Source organism: Anastrepha obliqua, chromosome 4 (assembly GCF_027943255.1).
Source record: "Anastrepha obliqua isolate idAnaObli1 chromosome 4, idAnaObli1_1.0, whole genome shotgun sequence".
NCBI classification, from domain to species: domain Eukaryota; kingdom Metazoa; phylum Arthropoda; class Insecta; order Diptera; family Tephritidae; genus Anastrepha; species Anastrepha obliqua.
The window spans coordinates 71,070,983-71,093,450 of NC_072895.1; the positions used below are offsets into that span (position 1 = coordinate 71,070,983).

General features: G+C 39.3%; 1 protein-coding gene across 1 annotated transcript; it reads left to right on the top strand.

Moving 5' to 3' along the window:
* The first annotated feature begins 10,432 nt into the window (after positions 1 to 10,432).
* On the top strand, positions 10,433 to 11,374 carry LOC129244210 (uncharacterized). The gene has a single exon (XM_054881823.1). The coding sequence runs from the start codon at positions 10,433 to 10,435 to the stop codon at positions 11,372 to 11,374; it is 942 nt and encodes a 313-aa protein (XP_054737798.1).
* The last annotated feature ends 11,094 nt before the right edge of the window (positions 11,375 to 22,468 follow it).

The following is a 22,468-nucleotide window of genomic DNA, read 5'->3' on the forward strand; positions in this document are numbered from 1 at the left end:
ATACACACCGTTGAAAAATTATAAACGCACCACTATTTTTTCCAGAAAAATATGTTACATACTTTGTACAAAATTTCATCAAACTTTTATCACCAGTATTTTTAGAAATTTCCTGTGTATTCAATTTTATGACCCATGGCGTTTTTCCATGCAAGTTAGATGCTCGGATTTTTTATTAGATGCGCAACTAAGTTCTCACTGTTTTTTTTTGATGAAAATACAACTTTAATCTGAAAAAAATTCTGAACAATTGAAAGTATTGCCCATCGCTGGCTACTACATTTTCTCAATCTTTCTGGTAGATCTCGTATACCATCCCGGTAAAACTGTTCATCTTTTGAGGCTATCCACGGATCAAGCCATTTTTTGATGTCGTCATATGACTGCTGGTCAGCTAATCGGATACCAAATATCTGGAGAATACGGCGAGTGGGGTAGGGTTTCCCATTTTAGTGTTTCCAGGTCGATTTTAACGGGTTTGGCAACGGTAAGCCGAGCGTTATCATGCTGTAGAATCACTTTTTCATGCCTCTCCGCCTATTGCGGCCGCTTCTCGCGCTGTGGCCCTGATAGAAGGGATACGTGTATAAGATGCGGGAAACCAGGGCACAAAACAAAATACTGCAAAGCAGCCCCCAATTGCGTTCACTGCGTAGACGCGAAATCCGACTGCACTGACCACCTGCCAGGGTCATGGAGATGACTTCTAGCTAAGAAGTGATGAGAGTACTCCAGACAAATATGCATAGAAGTCGTACATCAGACGCTCTGCTCGAACAAATAGCTATCGAGCGGGAGCTAGATGCGGTCATCATCAGCGAGCAGTACGGACGGATTGCCAAGGGAACCTGGATCGAAGACGAAACAGTAACTGCCGCACTCTGGATACCAAGCGGTAGCGCAGTCGCCGTCACACAGCGCGGAGCCGTTCGCTGCTACACATACGTTCAAAATAAACGCTTCACAATGCCAAGCTGCTACCTTACCCCCAACGATAGTATTGAACAGTTTAGAACGAAGCTGGACCTAATTGAGGATAAGGTTCGCGAAATAGGTGGTCCCTTCATCGTAGCCGGAGACTTCAACGCCAAGGCGCCCCTACTACGAACACATGGGGAAGACATGTACTAGACATGGCTGCCAGACTGGGGCTTGTAGTGGCAAACACAGGAAACGCCACTACTTTTAGGAGACCAGGATGTGAACACACCACGCCGGATATCACCCTAGTGACTGATAGTCTGGCTGGGGCAATCAACGGGTTGGAAGTTATGGAAGAATATACTAGAAGTGACCATCAGTGTATCACATTCCGAATCAGTGCGAGAACTGACCCTACCCCAACACCTATAACAAAGGGCGCTCGCAAATGGAACATGGCCAAAGTGAACATTGAAGCGTTTCTAGCTCACTTTGATGCAAATTCTATGCCGTACATAAGTGGGGACGCTGGCTCGCTTCCAAGCGCCATGATGCAGCGCATTGCCAAAAGCTGTGACGCATCGGCACCCCGCGTGGGTTACGCCCAAGAAGACGACCTGTGTACTGGTAGACGTCAGAAATCGCAGAGCTCAGAAGAACCTGCTTCCGTAATAGAAGAAGGTACACCAGAACTAGACGAAACAGAGAAGCAGAGGCGGAAGCTGCTGATTTCAGACAATCCTGAAAAGCGCTGAAGCAAGCAATCATCGCCTGTAAGAAGGCAAAATGGGAGGAACTTCGAAGGGATCTAAATAGCAACCCTTGTGGTCTGGGCTATAAAATTGTAACGGGGAAGCTAAACGCCAACACCACAGCCGTACATCCAGACAGTGATGCTATCAGCAAAATAGTGGGCAGACTGTTCCCCACGCACCCTATGCTGTGCGGGGACCGAAACCCCCAAGGTGAGCTGATGCTCCCCCTTCACCGAGGAAGAGCTTAAACCCGCGGCAAGAAGCCTCAAAAGAAATAAAGCTCCAGGCCCAGATGGCATCCCAGCTGAAGCACTAAAACTTGTGGCTGAAAGCCGACCAGATGTGATGCTCGACGTTTACAATGCATGCATTGCTCAAAACATCTTCCCTAAGCTGTGGAAAATACAGAAAGTGATGCTGATCAGTAAGAGTAAGGGTGAACCAGCGCAACCGTCAGCTTGGCGTCCGCATTGCATGCTGGACAGCGCTGGGAAATTGTTTGAGAGACTCATACAGCGTCGACTTGCAGAGTCTGTTGAGAGAGCAGGAGGATTGTCAGCAAGGCAATACGGTTTCCAACGCGGAAAATTCAACTCTTGGCGCAATAGAGGCGGTAGTAAGCACTAGTAAGCTCAACGCAGACGAATTGCATCACCGGCTTGGCTACAGCCTACGATGGACAGACATTATAAAGGCACTACGAGAAAGGTTTCGAATACCTGCATACCTGCTAAGGATTCTCCATTGCTACTTGAGCGAGCGGGAACTGCTGTACGACACACCAGATGGTCAGAAAACAAAAGGAATAACGTCTGACGCAGCTCAAGGATCTATTCGCGGCCCCGATCTCTGGAATCTGAGCTACGATGGGATATTTAACATAGAAATGCCAGAAGATACATATCTAGTAGGATACGCGGACGATATAGCGGCGGTCATACCAGCTCAGGACACTGAGGACGCTAGAAGGAAGCTGAACCAAGTCTTGATAGGGACGCATATATGTCTTGAGAACCATGGCTTGTAACTCGCCAAACATAAAACCGAAGTCATCCTTATGACACAAGGTCACATGCCACTCAAGGTCAGCATGCAAATAGGCGACACGTCCTTAGTGACCCAAAAAGTAGTAAAATACTTAGGTATTCAACTTGACTGCAGACTTACTTTCTGGGCCCAGATACGGCATGCGGCTACCAAAGCAGCAAAGGTGGGCCAACACAGAGTACAAGAAAGCTAATTATGGTGCTCACAAGCCCAATTCTCCTGTACGGCAGCGAAGTATGGGGAATTGTGCTAAATTGCAAAGCCAAGCGCAAAGCGCTGGAGGCTATGCAACGAACAGCGGCACTCAGAGTTGCCTCAACCTACCGCACTGTCTCAGGCGCTGCAATTTTCGTGATCAGCGGTCAGATACCCATCGACCTCATGGTCCGGGAACGAATGGATACGTGGGACTCCAAGAAGAAACACGTCATCACTAGCTTCCCAGATCAACAAAATGTTCGAACGCGGGGACAACTGGAACGGGGCAAAGAAATACATCGAGAATGTACTACGGAAAAAAAGATTGACCTCGACACAGTGCAACAAAGCGAAGCCGCACAGATAGATACACAAGAAGACGAGCCTATAGCATGAAAGCTGGCCGTTCTGGACCCTCCCGAAGTAATATAAAAAGCAGTTCCGGGAAGGGTGTCTCCCCAGAAGGAGAGGAGGGATCGTTTTAGTGGCCACACCACTCGACGCAGTAGACGACGGTCGCTGTAAGGGCGAAGGTTTTTTGAACCCTACCTCACCCACCAAAAAAAAAAAAAAAAAAAACAATTAAAATCAATCACCAATGAAACAAATTAAATTCGCAACTGCCTCAACTTTACAGCTGAAAACCTTTCCTTAAACCATTTTTTTCATAAATTTTCAAGAAAGTAGTTTCTCGAATGTGAAGCTTTAAAATCCGTTGTTCAATTTTCGCCATAACTCGATGCGATTTTCCTTTTGGATTTCATTTGACCTACATACATACATTGTGACACTTTTACAAGAAAGAAAAATCCATGAAACAGCCAAACCATTCACTTAGGACAAGAATTGTCTAAAATATTCACCCACATCTCCAAAGAAATGCAAAGATTTCACTATAAAATAAGTACTAAAAAGAACTTTTGGAAAATAGCACAATATTCTAAACCGACACAACTAAGTAAAAGAGAAAAAGGCGGAAAAAAAGAAAAATATACAATACAATCTACTGCAAAAATAAAATAATTTCGCAGAAATTCCCTAGAATGAACGCAATGAAGAAAGCGACGAACTGTCAGACAAACAAGCAGTGTTCAAAATACCAAAAGGAAAAATAAATCTTAAACACCACCAAAAAAGAAACGGAATTAATTTACAACAGCAAAGCAAAGTAGTGAACTACTTTTACACATACACATACACTTATAAGCCAAGAAATAAATCAGTGAGCGTGAACGCGTAAATCTGACAAAGCATAGAGACTGGAGGCGACTTCACTGAGCGCCAACCGAAGATGTCGATTAATGGCACAAATTTTTTTATCATATCCTGCAATACATACAAACAATGAAGCCTCTCCAACTTAAAGCATGTTCTTTTCGAAGTTATAGAAATCTCATTTATGGAACTTCCTTTTCTTCTGTTTTTAAGGCAAAACGCAACAAATTCAGTGTACTGTACATATTTCCACTATATATGATAATTCAATATGTGTTTAATAAAATTTGTATTCTGTTTTAATATTTATGTACATTTTTTTTAATTTTCATAAAGTAAAATAAATGATGTTGTTCAAAAATTGCTTTGATTTTTCAAAATTTTGTTTTCCTTGACGGTATTTCAACAAAAATCATTAGAATTAAGTTAGAAACGAATAAATTTTAAGAATTTCTCAACAGCATAGCATAGCTACTTAACGTACCGTAGTTAGCTATAAAGTACTTTTCCTAGAATTTTGCAACTGAAAAGCTTATTGTCGCTCTATTTATTTTAGGACTTTATTTGGTATTAAGGGACTCAGGAGGCAGGAGAAAATTGTATGTGTAAAATAGAGCTAATCTCTTTTACGCGTCATTGAATAAGCCAAGCAGTTCAGTTGGCAAATAACTACTAACTTTTCCTTAAAATAAAATAAATAAAAGTGTAACTAGTTATTACTTCAACCAATTATACGACTTACTTAAAATTGACTATTAGAGTATTGAAATGTGTTTGAACGTTCAGATTAAGATTTCACGGTATCATAGTTTCCTTTTGGTTCCAAATTTTTGGGACATTTAATGATTGTAAAGTAGTACGCTTTTAGTGAATGCAAGACCATGACTATTTCAAGTTCTTGATGTTCCCATTCTTCGGCACTGGTAGCAATTCACATTCGAAAGAAAACTAATGTATCTTGAATGCATTTCTTTCGTAATATGAATATTCAACAAAATTTGCAGGAGATGGCTCCCACAAAAAATAATCAAAAATCGAAGTCAATGTAGGGAATTTTAAATTTTCTACTTGGCACTTGTCGAAGTATAAGAGGTCGAACTGTGACTGCTGTCGAAACGAAAGACTCCGAAAAAAGAAACTTGAAGGACCCTTCGACTTTCCACTAGAAACGTAAAATTTGGTATATTTCATGGCTATTATAAATTTTTTTTGGCTGAACTCAAAGTATTCGAGAACTTGACCGTTTTTAAAGTTTTTCTCCTATTATTTTCGTTATCCCGGCACATTTTCCGAAATTTTTCACACAGACAATTGGAAACAAATGCAATTAAATAATTTTGTAGAAAACTTAAAAATTAATTTTGAAACCGTGTATTTTAAGAATATTTTTAGTAGAGTTTTAGTATCTGAGGTTATACTGGACAAAAAATTAGTTTCGAAAAATAATCAGAGAAGAAAAAATAAAAAAATAAATATCTGAAAATAAAATTAAAAGAATAGTGAAGAATTTTTTTTTTAGTAACTACTTGTACTAACTGATTAAAAAATATGAATGTAAAATCACAAAAACTTGTATTTGAAAAATACATTCAATATATCATATCATTTACTTAACGAACAAAATTGTAAAGAATTTTTTTTTCATTCAAAGAAAACAGCAGTTAACAAAAAAACAAATTTGAGAAAATTAAAACTTTTTTGCATGCCTGGAAATAAAATAAAAAACGCGTATTTGAGAAACATTTTCACTACGGTACAGCCACACGGGACAAAAATGTAAGAAGAAAAGTTTGGAAAAAATAAAAATTTCAAAAAAAAAAAAACATTCCACCTACGCAAATACGCTGTGCGTAACGGAAAATATAAGTTTTGAAAGGCTTGGTAGAAAAGGCTGTTAATAAAAATTAAAAAACTCGTATTTTAAATACATTTCAAAAAAAAAAATTAAAAACTAATTAAAAATAAAAAAATTCCGAAGAAAAATTCAAAAAAAAGGCGGCGAAAAAAAGAACAAAAGAAAGTAAAGAATAATGTTTTAAGAACGCAATTTTTGAAAGAAGACACTTAATCTCAGGAAGAACTTTGAGCTGACTAAAAATATTTGCGTGGAAGTAAAAAAATACACCAAATTTTACGCCTCGTTTGAGAACTCAGTAGTCTGGTTTTTTATTTTTTTTATTTTTGCAGGGGCATGAGAAACTGTAATGCATATGCATATACGAAGAAGAAAAAAATAAAGCATTGCGGTAAAATAAAGCATTTAAAAATACCATCCGTCATGCAGAACTCTAGCTACTTTGCAATTATTTCAGAATCCATTCACTATCACACAAAATTGGTATCACTGATTCAGTTTTCCCCACAGCAAATGCAGTCATCATACACCTATTTAATTTATATGGATGTGTATGAGTACATTCATATGAGTATCAACTTAAAATGCTTCCGGCCGTCAATGGTAGTTTTATAACTTTCTCTATATTTCCAATTTATTTCCCTACAACCATTTCCTTTGATGCAACCTGTTTGTGCAGGTAGTAAACGAGTTAATGAATAAATATGAATTACACCGAAAAAATAAATTCAAATAGACAGATTTTATATAAATGAACAAAATTTTCATATGCATATATAAAAAAAAATAAATAATTGGCGCGTACACTTCTGTTAGGTGTTTGGCCGAGCTCCTCCTCCTATTTGTGGTGTGCGTCTTGATGTTGTTCCACAAATGGAGGGACCTACAGTTTCAAGCCGATTCCGAACGGCAGATATTTTTATGAGGAGCTTTTTCATGGCAGAAATACACTCGGAGGTTTGCCATTGGCTGCCGAGGGGCGACCGCTATTAGAAAAATGTTTTTATTAATTTTGCTTTCACCGAGATTCGAACTAACGACCTCTCTGTGAATTTCGAATGGTAATCACGCACCAACCCATTCGGCTACGGCGGCCGCCAATGGTTGGTTGCATATATATCTCTATAAAAACAAATACTGTACATGTTTATGTGTGTACGTGCGTATGAATGCACAAATCAAGCTAACTACTACAGATGTGGAACATTATTGCCTTGGGTCAATATTTTGTAATTCGGCTTCGCAAAGTTGTGAGTAAATTTATTGATGGAAAGTCAAAGCTTTATAAGCCAAATTAACGAGATATGGAGAAAATATGAAAAGAACGGCATATTTAAAGGGGTGCATGGGCTCTCACCCAGATATGGTTTTTAATATTTCAAAGCTTTACTTTTTTATAGCAAATTAAAAATTTACAACCATTGCCATTTGCATTTTTTAGTTTAACTTTATTTATTTATGGCAACAGCGAGCATGAGTAATGAAATTATCATGGTTCATAACAAGAATGTAACCAATTAAAATGTGCTTGAAAAGGTTTGAAGAAAGAATTTTAAATTTACTTAGTCACCTTTATTACAAACCCGTTTGACTAAATCTTGATTTCAAAATATACAAGTGTGCGTATTAGTCTGCAGATCTTATCGCCAAAGTCTTTTTTCCATACAAGATGAACTCTTAGGATTAGATACTGCATCTTTCTTACCTCTCCAATCATTTATAATTTTATTTCTTAGTAATTGTGAGGCTCTTAAGAGTCACATATTTTAAATTTTATGAAATTTTTTGTGTAAGCGTTGACATTTAACCATCAATAATTTCACTGACAAGCAACGCTTAATAATTCTAAAAATCCTTTAACGAAATAATGAAAGTTTTCGGATATCGATTCAATTGGTGGAGTGGTTTTAAAGTAGATGCAAATTTTAGAAAATTGTAAAAATAGAGGGCATACAAAAATAGTTTACTGCGAGTTTAGTTTTTCTTTTTTTATTCAGAATAATAAATGAGTTAGTTTTTTAATTATATATATTTAATTATCAGTTTTTTTGGAGTTTTTCAATAGAGTTTCGAATTGAAACCTTTATCATAATTTTTGGTTTAACTAAGTTCTTATTTTAACTTTGTTTTTATTCAACTTGCAAAAATAAATTGCGCAAGTCTCGTTTGACGCTCTCTTACGCTTCAGACAAAAAAAAAATATTTTTTTCCGAAGCTCTCTGAAATTATCCCACTCAAAATTTTCAAATACAAGTTTGTTGAAATAAAGCAAAACAGGTGTGTATTATATTATACTATTAATATTAGGCAAAGCCTGCTGAGGTACCCTATATTTTAAAGCTTCTTAAAAATATTATCCCATTTTAAGGTTTATTGTTTCTTAGCAAAGCTGCTTTAGCCTTTTTTTTCCTAGAACAGGACATTTCCAAAGATTTATTGTGAATTTTTAGTGTCCATTTCACACAATCAGCGGATAATGGTCTAAAAGAGACAAATTTTGTTTAAGTGGAATGTAAGGGTACAGTGACCCGTAAAGTAACCCATTAAACGTCTTAAGTCTACTCTGATGAATGAAAATACCTTACCAGAAATTCATCTGTGCAGCGCTAGGAATCATTTCGCTTGCCGCTGAGCGATAAAATTTCTCCAGTATTCAACGAATCATTCTCCTGCCATCTCCTGACAAGTTCATTAATGTGGCCCTTTGTCAGTCCAGAACCAACCTAATAATGTTGAAGTTCCTTGACATGCTGAGAAAATTGAGGTAATCATATACTATTTTAGAGGTGATTATAGTTAAAAGGAGGGCCTTTAAAGCCACCTGACTATCTAAAGGTATGTATATATATGCGGAGACATTCATTCACACATATATCAATGGCATGTATTTCTGCTTGGGAAGAGTCGCATCGGAATCGATTTTTTGAAGTTAGGCCCATTGATTCCTGCCCCTGTTCTACCATTTTCCAATTTGGACTCATCAGTAAACCATAGTTGAGAGCCAGGTTTGAAAGTGATAGAATTAGTTCTCCAGTCTGTGCGTTCATTAATTATAACTTGGAAGTTCCTGAAGAGTATTGGTTAGGGTGATAGTATATCATCTCTATGAAGAATGGGACTATGTAGGAAGTCTACTAAGATCTTTAAATGTCCTTTCATATCCCCGCAAATATACCTTTTCATCTTAAGGCTCTCGAGCGAGCTTCCCTTTCAATCAAGATTGGAAGGGGTGGTATGTTCAGGAGCACACCCAGTACATCAGTAGGACATGTTTTCATAGCCCCTGTAATACCAACACATATCAGGCGATGCAGTTTGTTTAATTCGTTTACTGCTTTTCTTTGCTTGACCTTGGGCCACCATGCTAAGGATGCATAAGTGACTATGGGTTTCACAACTGTGGTGAACGTCCAGAAGGTCACTCTATGTCTTACCAAAAAGCCTTGTGCAGGCAAGGAATGCCCTTGTGGCTTTTGAAGTAACTCACTCAATATGGGAATTCCACGTAAGCGTTTTGTCAAGACTGACGCCAAGATAGTTCGCTTCTGCCGAGAGTTGAAGTGTTGTTTCATTAAGGGTCGGACATTTGAGATTTATGTTCCTTCTCCTAGTTAATGGTACAAGTGCTGTTTTGTATGGGTTAATGGAAAGCCCTTTTTCCGTGAACCATTTGTTTATTATTGTAAGGGCTTACTGCATGCGATCCGAAATGGTTTCCTCATGCCAGCCTAATACATAAACTACTAGGTCATCAGCGTAACCCTGAGTGTGAAATCCTGGGTTATTCAGTTTGTGGAGAAGTTCATCTATGACTAGAGTCTCCCCTTGGGGGAGCCTGTTATCCCTAGAGGGCGCGTCCTCAGGTGGTGGATAGGGGAACACCTCCCAGATATGGAAGGTAGGAGAGTTGGTCTCCCGCGAACCACACAGGCCGAAGACGTAAACTTCGTTAAAAAAACTCCCTTAACCCAAGGTGTGATGCGACCCGTGCCTATTGGGTGGGTTTGGCAGCCGGGGGACTAAACAAGGCTGTCTTTGAACGGAGCCCTCCTGATATCAGGCCGCCTCAGGTTGTAACGGTGGCCTTGCCATGGTATGGGGCGCTGCCATGGTCGACCGGTTATTTCCCCTAATTCCTCTTTGGTCACCGCGCATGGCGACATGCGCAGCCCCTTGGGCGGGGCAGGTGACCGTACGAACCAGAACAATGAAACCAACAAAAAAACAAAAATCGGATGGCGGCGAGAAACAGACGGACAAAGTGACGGAAGGACAAACGGACGCACTGACAGCACAAGACAGACAAACGGACACACAAACTAAGCGACAGGACAAACAATCGGTTACCCATGACAAACTGGGGATCGGATCAGTTGAGGGTAAAGCTGTGGGCCACAGCACGCCAACAACAATAAATGAACCTACAACATCCGCTAAAGCCATGGGGCAAAAGCGCGCCAATAAAGGCCCATCAAGGTACAAGCTCTACCAGAGGTCTCTCGCTATCCTTGGCAGGATTCATAAGAACGAGACCGAAGGTAAAGCTCATCCCAAAGATGAGGCTGACAGGGCAAGGTGTCAAAAGGTGGTGGACGAATATCTGGTATTCCAAACCGCCCGAAAGACAGAGGCCAAAAAACGTAACCGTTCGCAAGACGAAAACAAAAGGGCAACAAAGAAGCACAAGATCTCAGATCAGGGTGCGGTTGTCCCCAAACTTACGAAACCATTCAGTGAGGTGGCAAGGGACCATCTTCAAATGGCACTGGTGGACGAAACTTCCAACCGCGGCAAACCTGTGCTGGAAAAATGGTCGGAGATTGAGGCTCGGTTGTCTCGCATAATCGTCGACCATGTCATGGCGAACCCGGAGGGTCAATCGCTAGGTTTCGACTCGGTGGAAGTGGTTCGCGGTTGCCGGGTAATCAAATGCGATGACCAGTACTCATTGCATTTCCTGACAAAAGCGATTGGTGAAATCCAGAACAGCTGGGATGGCTTGAGGCTCAAGCTCATTCCAGCTAGCGAGATACCACGAAGGCCGAGGGCTCGCATCTGGATACCAAACATGGAGTTTGAAGCCAATCAGTTAATTCCCTATCTCCAGGCTCACAACCGCGCAGTGCCGATGGCCGATTGGTCGATCATCAAAGCGGAGGCTCCGCAAAGGCACAGCGTGTCGTTCCTCCTTCAAATTACAGAAGAGAGCCTTGAACCACTGCAAAAAGTGGAAAACAAACTTCGGTTCGGCATACGGAAGGCCCAGCTGAAGATATTCCGTTCAGCGAATCCGGAGGAGGAGCAGGATGAGGTTGACGGCACCAGCGAACTGCTGACTGGCATGCAGTTAAATGACGCCGAACCTGCGGAAGCAAACCAATAACAAATGGTTTTAAAGGTTGTCCAAATTAACCTGCAGCATTCGCAAACTGCAACGGACAACCTAACCGTTCTCCTAGGGGAGGAGAACGTTGACATAGCCTTAATCCAGGAACCCTGGGTGCGGAGCAACGAGGTGAAGGGGTTCCCTGGAAGAAACTACAATCTGTACTATAAGCGTACTCAAGGTAATCCTAGATCATGCATTGTAGCCAAAAAACACTTAAACATATTTTTAATCCCATCATACAGTTCACAGGATGTGACGGCCGTTGAGGTGGAAGCTGCTGACGGTGTCAGCATCACACTTGCATCCATCTATATGGCACATGATCGGCCAGCACCGCCCGAGGAGGCTTGTGGGCTTGTGCTTGAAGGAACCAGAAACAAAACCCTGCTACTCGGATGCGACGCCAATGCGAGGCATGCGTTGTGGGGAAGCTCTGAGACAAACGACCGAGGTGAGTCTTTATATAATTTTATTATTAATACTAACTTATCGGTATGTAACAGGGGTAACACACCCACTTTCACCTTTCCTAGTACGGAGTACTTTAGAGGATGGGAGGAAGTGATTGATGTTACTCTAATGTCTGAAAATAGCTCAGTTAGGGTAGATAATTGGAGGGTATCCAATAAAAGGTCCTTCTCTGATCATAGTTGGATACTCTACGATTTGGATCTTAAGGTAGATTCACCCCTACCGTATCGAAATCCGTTGAGAACCAACTGGAAGAGGTTCAAAAATGCAGTAAACAATAGGTTAGGAGAGATTCCTATCCCTCAAATCACTCTCACGGAAAACCTTGAGAGTAGGGTCATAACACTGGAAAAGGCATTTAGTAGGGCCTACAAAACGTCCTGCCCCATAAAATTTAGCAAAAAAACTCACCCTCCTTGGTGGAGCAGTGAGCTCTTAGAACTAAGGGAAAAATCTAGATCAACGTTTAACCTCAGCTACTCGACGGGAAATTGGGAATTGTACAGAGAAAGTCGGAGACAGTACAAAAAGGCAATCAGGGCCGCCAAAAAAGAGAGCTGGAGGGAATTTTGCTCGTCAATCGAATCCACCAGGGATTCTGCTAGGCTCAGCCGCGTTCTTTCCAAAGACCACTCAATGGCTTCTTGGGTCAAGAAACCTGATGGAACTTGGACTGCTACAGCAGAGGAATCGCTAGAGCTTCTGCTAAACACGCATTTTCCGGGATGCAGCGCTTACGAAAGTGAGAGGGGAAATATTAGGGGGAGCCAATATAATCCACAGCATCTTGCAAATGAAATTATTACCAAAGAAAAAGTTGCATGGGCAATCAAATCTTTCTCACCCTTTAAATCTCCGGGGCCAGATGGGATCATTCCAAAGATGTTACAGGAAACCTTGGACTGTATCCTACCATGGCTAGAGGAAATTTTTAAAGCGTGTTTAAACTTAGGCCATATTCCAGATAGCTGGAAACTAGTCAAGGTCGTATTCATACCAAAAGTAGGTAGAAGAGGACATGAATCAGCGAAGGACTTCAGGCCAATCAGTCTTTCGTCTTTCCTGTTAAAAACCTTTGAAAGACTTTTGGATATGCACCTCAGAAGCTCTTTGGAGAGCTCTGGTATATCAACTGCACAACACGCATACCTTAAAGGCAAATCTACGGAGACAGCGCTTCACGAGGTAATCCGAACTATAGAGGGCTCTCTAGAGAGCAAACATTATACCATGGCGGCATTCTTGGATATAGAAGGCGCCTTTAACAATGTTAGCACAGATGCCATCCAACGGGCGTTGATAGACCTGGAGGTGGACAGTTGCGTTAGTAACTGGGTCATCTCCATGCTAGAAACCAGGATCATCAAAGCTAATATGGGCAATATCAACATAACCAAGAAGGTCCACGGGGGCACTCCACAAGGTGGAGTATTATCTCCACTTCTTTGGCTATGTGTGATCAGCAAAATCTTAATAAAACTTAACGGAGGTGGGGTAAAAGTGGTGGCGTACGCTGATGATGTGGTGCTAATAGTGTCAGGACTGTGTCCAAATACGATCAGTGGGATCATCCAAAGGGCGTTAGACGAGCTTAACTCTTGGGCCACAGGATGTGGGCTAAGTTTAAACCCGCGTGAAACAGAACTTATGCTTTTCACCACCAGATACAAGGTACCAACTTTCACCCTACCAAACATCAACGGACAAACTCTGTCACTATCAACCAGTGCAAAGTACTTAGGAGTAATTCTGGACTCCAAACTTAGCTGGAAGTTAAACGTCGAAGAACGGGTAAGGAAAGCAGAAATTGCTTTATATGCCTGCAAACGTATGCTTGGAAGAAGATGGGGTCTTCAACCTAAGCATACATTATGGCTGTATAAGGCGGTTATACGGCCAATTTTAACGTATGGCTCGGTAGTTTGGTGGAAAGCTCTGGAGAGAGAGTACAATACCAAATTACTCGGCAGAATACAAAGATCAGCCTGTGCAATAACGGTCGGTGCAATCAGATCATGTCCTAGAGAGGCTCTTAATGCAATGACACACGTTATTCCAATAGACCTACATATAAAGAAGACGGCAACCATGAGTGCATTTAGGTTAAATGAAGCGGGTCGCTGGAAAGAAAAAACTTATGGTCACGCTGGTCTATTATTGCGACAAACTCAGTTAACCTCGGTGAGGACTGACTACATCGTCCCGATGGTAACGTTCAATAGGAATTTTGCCACACTATTTCCATCTAAAAAAGAATGGAATAAGGGATTCTCTCTAAACACCTTCGATACCACAGTCTATACAGATGGCAGTAAAATGGATTGTGGTGTCGGAGCTGGTATATATTCTCAGAGACTTGGAATTGAAAAATCTGTGCGTCTCCCTAATACCAGTAGCGTCTTTCAAGCGGAAGTACTAGCAATTGGGGAAGCCTGTAGGTTACTAATCGCAGATTTCTCTTTCAAGGGCAATATCGCTATTCTTTCGGATAGCCAAGCTGCAATCCAGGCGCTGGATGCGACTATAACAACCTCTAAAGTGGTGGAGCAAAGTAGGAATAGCCTCACCAACTTGAGTGAAAACCATAGAGTAACCTTAATTTGGGTTCCGGGACACCGGAACATAGAAGGTAACGAAAAAGCTGATGAACTGGCAAGAGGGGGATCTGCCATGAATAGCGCTCTTGCAGTACCAGTACTCACCCCACTAGGTGCGGTCAAGAATGCAATTTCCCTAAAATACCTTCGAATTGCAGAGTGTAGATGGAGAGACCAGACGAAATGCAAAATCAGCAGAACGTTATGGCCCACCTACAACCTCAAGCAATCGTCGACATTAATAAACATGAAACGACGGGACACCTGTAGACTTACGGCAGTCATAACTGGCTTCTGGTCTATCGGAGAACAAGCCGCCAAAATGGGCATCCCTCACAACACATACTGTCATAGTTGTAAACAACCGGAGAAAAAAGAAACAATCTTCCATTTTCTCTGTGAATGCCCTGCCCTATGGAAGGACAGAATGTCAACCCTGGGCAAACCGCTGTTCGAGAGTCTCGAGCAGCTGTCTGGCTTAGACGTCAACAACCTAATAAGGTTCCTAAACCGCACAGACTGGATATAGTCCTGCTGCAAATAACTGTTAAACAATTTGGTAACTAGGATGTGGCAACAAAATGGTGCGGAAGCGCTAGTTGGATTCTGGATGAATCACCACTCTAACCAACCAACCAAGAGTCTACAAAAGAGGAGAGAGTACGCCTCCTTGGGAGCAACCTTTTGTGGCTTTGATAGATTTGATTGTTCCTCCTAGTTCGGTGCTGATCGTCCTAGATTTCAACATGACTATTATCCATCTAGTGATGGGTTCAGGTACCTCCTTTAGATATAGGGCATTATAGATTGCCTCATAGGAAGTGTTATCAAAAGCCTTTTCAATTGCTGTTTCCAGGCTGTGTATTGCAGTCTCAGTGGATTTTCCCTGTTGATAGGCAGATTGAAGTCGATGCTGTGGGAAGTTAGCTAAATTGTTTTCCCTAATATACTGATCAACTATCTTTTCCATTGTTTTAAGGAAAAATGAGCTGAGACTAATTGGTCTGTATGATTTAGGAAATTGTTCGGGGTTTTCCCCTACCTTTGGAATAAATATAACCTTAACCTCAGCCCATTTTGTAGGTAAATTTCGTAGCAGCAACATAAAACAATGTAAAATTGAAGTCACCTTATTGAAATTAAATCCAGCATTTTGAGAAGTAAAAGTAAATAATAAAAAAATAGAAAAAGAAATGGCATTCTTGGTAGAAAAGTACCTAATTTTACCTATATTGTATTTTATTATTTGACAGAACCTTGAATATATGAGTTTACTGTAATAAAATTTGTTACTGGAATAAATAAACATAAAAATAAAAAATAGGCTATATTTCTTGTGACTAATGGCTAACTTTTTTTGTAGTTTTCGAAAATATTTATTTTTTATTTACAAATATTTTTCTTTCATAATGCGGTTCAAGGTATAAAGTATGACTGATGTGCTTTTTTCTACACATATTATGTAAAGGTAACACATGCCTTCGTTTTCTTTTTTTTCATTCTTTAGGTGCAGGTTATTACACTTTCTAAATTGTGTTGAACTGATTTTTAAATTCTAATATGAAACATAAATTTAAGTAGCCACAAGCACTTTACGTAAATATATATGTGTGTATATGTAACACATAAAATGTATACTTTATACGTGGAAGGTTATTTTGTGTAGGTACATTTAATATTTGCATATGAAAACAAAGCTATGTACTATTTTATGTGCGTATACAAAGTACGCTCCTTGATTTTGCGTTGCAGCTTGCAATGCTTTGAATGCGAACTACTTACATTAGGTAGTGAGTGTAGCCTTGGCTTAGCGTAAAGGAATTCTCGCTTGAAAGCACGTTATGCTTTGATACAAGTTACCTAAAGCAATTTTTATATACTTCTACCCTCTTCTACTACTTTCACCCTTAATTGACTCTATGTAAGTGCGTAGCTATTTCACGCTCCCAAAGCGCTATTTAACTTAAGAAACAAGAGAGCAAAGGCAACAGATATGCGAAGTGAAAACAAATTAGCTCGAACCCCACTACCCAAAGGCCAATCCTTTGCAGTGCCCTGCTGCTAGCCATACCTAATGTGCGATTCTCAAACGCTTCGCTAAGTCATGGAGAAAAACAAAAAAAAAACCGTAACAGCGGCGAAAATTGTGTTTAACAAATACTGGCTTACTGACTTTTGCTTTTCATTCGCAGTGGTAGAGTGAACTCACAGCGCTACAGATTTGAGGTTGCGCCCTCATTATGCTGCTAGCGTCAAAAACCTACTTTGATTTTCTTATTTCATTTAGAATTTTATTCTGCTATTCTTGATCCTCTTCAAATCACCCGGCAACCAGTTTCTACTACTTATTTGTTTTTAACTTTAATGTGATGTGTGTATGTATGCACTCACTGGCAATTTGCTGTTTGGCTGTAGCGAAACTCTTTTCATTTCGCAAACTTTTTCCGTATTTCATTCGCTCGATATAGCTAGTGGAAAGCTGTTTATTTTCATGATCGTAAAAATTTTACTCGCAGGTAGTTTACAGCATGCGAAAAGAAATTGCAAGCTATAAAAAATAAGTATTTGCTGATGTGCAGATTTACCTGAGTATTATTATATTATATATGATAAGTATGTGAATGGTTACGAATTTATTCATTCATTTGCTTATTTGTTTGTGCGCATATCTGTATGCTCATTACATTTTCTGTGCTGAGTGCCACACACTTTGTTTTTGTTACCCCTCACAGCTGAGTTACCTGAGCTAATTTATAGTTTGAGTTTTCCCTTTAGTTGAATTCGCCATAAAACCCATATTTGTACCAGTAAAATTCTCTCGGTAAAAGTGGCAATAAAACCCTCCAATGAATTACATTTTTTTTTATAGCAAGCGTGCGTTGTAGCTCAAGTACATATACATATATCTGTATGTATGTACCCAGTTTACTAGTTAGCAACGCAAGGCCATTGGTGAGGGTTGAATAAACATTTAATTTGTAACTTTTGATGATGCCACTTTATTTTGGAGGTTATGTAGTTAATAGTTTTTCGTTCCCTCCCCTGCTTGGTCACATTGGTACTTCTGCTGTTCTTGGTGTATTTAATGTAATTGTGGTTGTTGTTGTGTGCTGTTATTCGCCTCTCATTCATTTTCACGCATCTTCACAAAAATTTACGTACGAAAAGCGTGCGCTGAAAACACTAACGGTAAATATTTGTATAATTGTTTGCGTATACTTAATCTTTGTTGTATTTTTTTTCTACGAAGCAGAACAGTTAGGGTTAACTGAAGGATAATTGTTGTGTAAGCTGTGACCTTTACAGGTATACTAGCCTTCGTATTGCGTATACGCCTTGACGGCGAAATTTTGTACAAGAATTCGCTCCATATATATTATATGTAGATAACAGTGGATAAGAATGTATTGTAGCAATGGGCGAGAAAAGTTTATCGCATTTGGGGCTATTTGCTGTTTAACTACAGTCACATGATACAACAGCTATTAAACATCCATTAATAGGCGCCATTGCCATTAGTTTTTAAGTCCTAGACGCTATAAAGTGTGACACGATTTTATTTTTATTTCTATAAGGTTTTCAAGTGTTAATCAAGGCCTTCTCGTAATACAATTATTTATAATTGAATTCCTAGCAAATAAATAAAACAAATAAATATAACAAATCAGGGTGAATTAAACTAACTTTAATACAGACAGGTGTGTGGTGCTACAAAAACAATTATAACTATTGCTACAAAGAGGGCCATGAAAACCACGTTTGGCCGGAGCTAATTTATTATTTAAAAATTATCTGCTGCTCGGAGTAATTTGTAGGATCGAGTCAAGGCACACGCCTTAAACTTGTGGAGCGGTTCACCTCAACGATTTATAATAGATGAACGCTCTAATATCATAAGTATGCGACTATATACGTAGTTGTGTGACATAGTAGTCTAAGTCGAAACAAAAGTTTGGCCGTATTTGCTTAATTCTTACGCTGGCTTATTCCCGTAAACAAGCGTAAAAATATATTTTTATAAATTAATATAAAGAAAGCAGTAATTAAAGTTAGTGAAAATTATGCAGTAAACCGTTAAGTATTATATTTAAAACATTCCTAAGAAAACAATTCGATTTTTATCTTAAGTCGACTTAATCTACTTTGGTAAACGACTACAGATACATACTTATAGAGAACTTTATAAACTGACTAGTTCCTTGAATGCTAGGAGCACCTCTCATAATTTTTCTCCAACGAAATAAAATAAATTATTGATTTCTACCCCTTTCTCTCACCATACCATTAGTTAAAAAATCCTGATACATATGTCTGCAAGATATGGAAGCTTAGCCTGCGGTCATGGTTGCATATATGCATATATATATATATATATATATATATATATACATAATGGTTGCATATATATATATATATATATATATATATGGTTTACGGCTATACTCATAAAACCAAGGCCAACTAATCAAATTATTGACCAGATGAAGGATGAAGACGAAGGTTGATGTATGAAAGCATAAAACGTAGCCCGAAAAGGTACAAATAGAATAGCAAGAAGTTTTATGTTGGTATGAGTTCATATCGAGAACAAATAGTGTGAAAGAATTTTATGCTGCGAGTCGATATCTTGGCAAATATCGCCAAAGCTCGTAAATACACTGGGATTAAGAGCAACAAAAAAAAACATTCCTTCACACCAAATATTTACATAAATAAATTCCAATAAAGCAAGAACTGTAATATTTTTAGGTATAATAAAATTGAGCTAAAATCGCTGACCGCAAAGGTCATAAAATAGGAAAGTAAAATAGTTTAGAGATGCGAACGAAAGCATGAAAGCTTTGGTGGGCAGACACACAGTGTTCGTCAAGAAATACAAAATACATTTACGCATACAAACCTACTACATACATAATGCTCTTTCACTCTTCATGCAGAAAAACCAAAACTCTGCACTATCCTACCATTGGGAATATTAAATGTATTACGTTTTAAGGCTTTCGCCCGAATAAATGAGAACATATTAAGATTTGCGCAGGACTTGAAAGTATCTCCAAAAATCTCTTTATGTTGATGCCGTTCATAAAATTTTTATATATTTTTATGCAGACCTTCTAAGCATAAACCCTTCTAACATCTGAAATTGAAAATTTGGAAATCTTATTTTTAAAAACTAATTTTATATATGAAAAAGTCTATTTTTCGAGGTTCTTTCGAATTGGTCCAAGTCACATAGAGCTTAAATTTATACAAAATATTTGGTGGAAATCTTAAAATATAACCCACAACTTTTTTTGGTGAGGCATCACCTTGTAACTACAAACAAATATTATATAGGTATGCCCTAGGTAAGTAGGTATGTGAAATGGTTGAAGTGCCAGTTTGGCACTCCTCCAGTAGCACTGAAGCCATTTTGATACCAGTATAGGACCTCTAACAGGCGAGCTGTTGATATAATGTAGAAGATCAATTGGATTTAGGTTGGCGCACTACTCCAGGCTGTCGAAGGAAGAAGCGCCCAGTGACCTTAATCGTCTAGCTGCTAAGCCCAGAGAAAGTGCTCCACAGTCTCCTCCTCTGAAAGGTCCGCACAGCTTCTGCAATGGTAACCCTAGTTTTTCCGCGTGTGTACCGATCACCCAGTGACCGGTAAACACAGCTACGAGTTTGGAAATTGAATGAAGAGGAGTCCAAAGGATTTTCTGAGTCCTTCGTATATTCTATTGTAGCCAAAAGGTTTCGAAAGAGCACATGGAGAAATGGAGCTCCATCTTATCTGTGCTTTCCTGAGAAGTAATTTGTGCAGTTCCCCTTTAACAACTGTCAGCAGGAACAACTGTTTCCAAGTCAGATCCATTTAGTGAGGTCCAAGTATAGCAGCAAATCCTTTATCTCGATGTCTGAGATCTCCTTAATTTGCTTTAGGAAAGGCTTACCGAAGGATCGGAGTCGTGCCCTGGCTAGTCCCGAACATTCACATAAATAGTGGAACAGACTTTCCTTCGCCCCTTCCGCTTGACAGCTTCTACAGATAGGATTGAAGGGTAGAATGAGTCTAGCTGCATGATCCCCTACTTTCCAATGTCCTGTAAGGGCTGCAGTGATACGTGAGATGTTTGGCCGAGAACATCTTAGCAGGTCATTCGTCCTTTGGATTTTGTATGACGGCCATGTGTTTTTTGTTGTAATACATGTAGGTATTTGCTTCCATCTTCTTTCGGCTAAAGCATGATAGTGTGAAGCAATGGATGCTTTTAGTGTGTTCAGTGGGGTGGAGACTACCACCGCTTCTGCTATGTCTAGTGTCGAGCCTTTTCTTGCTAGCTCATCCGCTATCTCATTGCCCCGTATGATCCTATGACCGGGAACCCATATCAGGGTAATTTCAAGCCATTGGCTGAGCAGTTTCAGCTCCTCTCTACACTGTAGGACCAGTTTGGATGAAATGTAGTTGAAGTCTAAGGCCTTAATAGCTGCTTGACTGTCTGAGAAGATAGCTACTCTTGCACCAACTTCCTTGTAGAGTTCTAGGGATTTGCATGCTTCTCTGATCGCTAACAGTTCTGCCTGGAACACGGTGGCATAATCAGGAAGAGGAATTGATTGAGATAGGTTGAGTGGCTCCGAATGGAAGCCAGCTCCCATACCACAGTTCATCTTAGAACCATCGATATCGTGTCTTCTAATCACCTCTCCTTTGCTCCACTCGGCTCTCGGTGGAAAACGTACCGTAAAGCCTTTCTTGAAGTTGAGATCGGGAACTGTGTAGTCTGATCCGTTTTTGAGCAGCGGGGGTCCCTGTAGGAGGATCTTACTGTGACCGTACGACCTTGTTGTTCAGCTTCCTATGTCTCTGAGTCTCACCGCGCTGCAAGTAGCTATTGTTTTAATGTGTAAATTTAATGGCAATAGATGTGCTAGTACATTGAGCGCTTCGGTAGGACTGGTGCTAAGCGCTCCTGTAGTTAAGATACACGTTTTAGTTTTATTGTATTTCCTTTCTGTTGCAGGCCATCAAACTAGTGCCGCATATGTTAGTATTGGCCTTACAATGGCTGTGTAGGACCAGTTGGATAATTTTGGTTGGAGACCCCATTTTTTCCCAACATTCTCTTAGACGGATGACCGGGTAGTACTTCTTACAACGCGGTTAATAATCGATTTATTGAACTGATTGGTTGGCCCATGTAACTCGTAGCCGCGACGTACATTTGGCGAGTGTCATCTTCAAAAAATAAGTTAAATAGATTTGGGAAGTTAAATTAAACATTTTTAACTTAAGAAAATTCAGTTTTCAATAAAATAGTAATACTTTAAGTTGCTAAAAAAAGTAGTTTACATTATTTTCTAAATTACCTTAGTTCAAATGGAAAACCAACAAGCTTAGACTTACTACATTGGTGGTTTAGTTTTCTCTGCCCAGTCCATAAAAATGATAAAAATCAAAATTCCAAAAAATTTAATTATTTCAACCTTTGAAACGAATTTTTAAAAATATTTAAAATTTAATATTAAAATCTTTAAATTTATTTATTGTATTAAATAAAACTCATTGCACCCATTGCAATGCCATAAACCAATGAATGGGTAGAAGAAGCCTGAAAAAGTTGCAAAATTGCATGCAAATTACTAATAAACTTTTTAGTATTTACGTTAGATTGAAAGTAAGTTTAAAATAAGAACTGAAAAAAATGTATGTGTTTATTTATTAAAAGAAAAATAATAATATAATAAAGGAAATAACACTTATTACTACCGGTACTGGAATTACTTTATATAACTAAGCAAATAAATTAATAAAATACCGATTATATGTAAAAGTATGTGGAACAAATAAAATATAAATCAGAATTCAAATTCAAATTCTGAGGTCTGTTTTAATTAAATAATCTATGATTTTCCTGATGTTTTCCTACGGAGGTATTCTCATCAATTCTGAAGGGGCTTGGTTGGCTGATAGCTGTATTCTAGAGGAGGTGTCCTCATGCAATAATCTAAAAAATGTTGACGTATTAGTGGT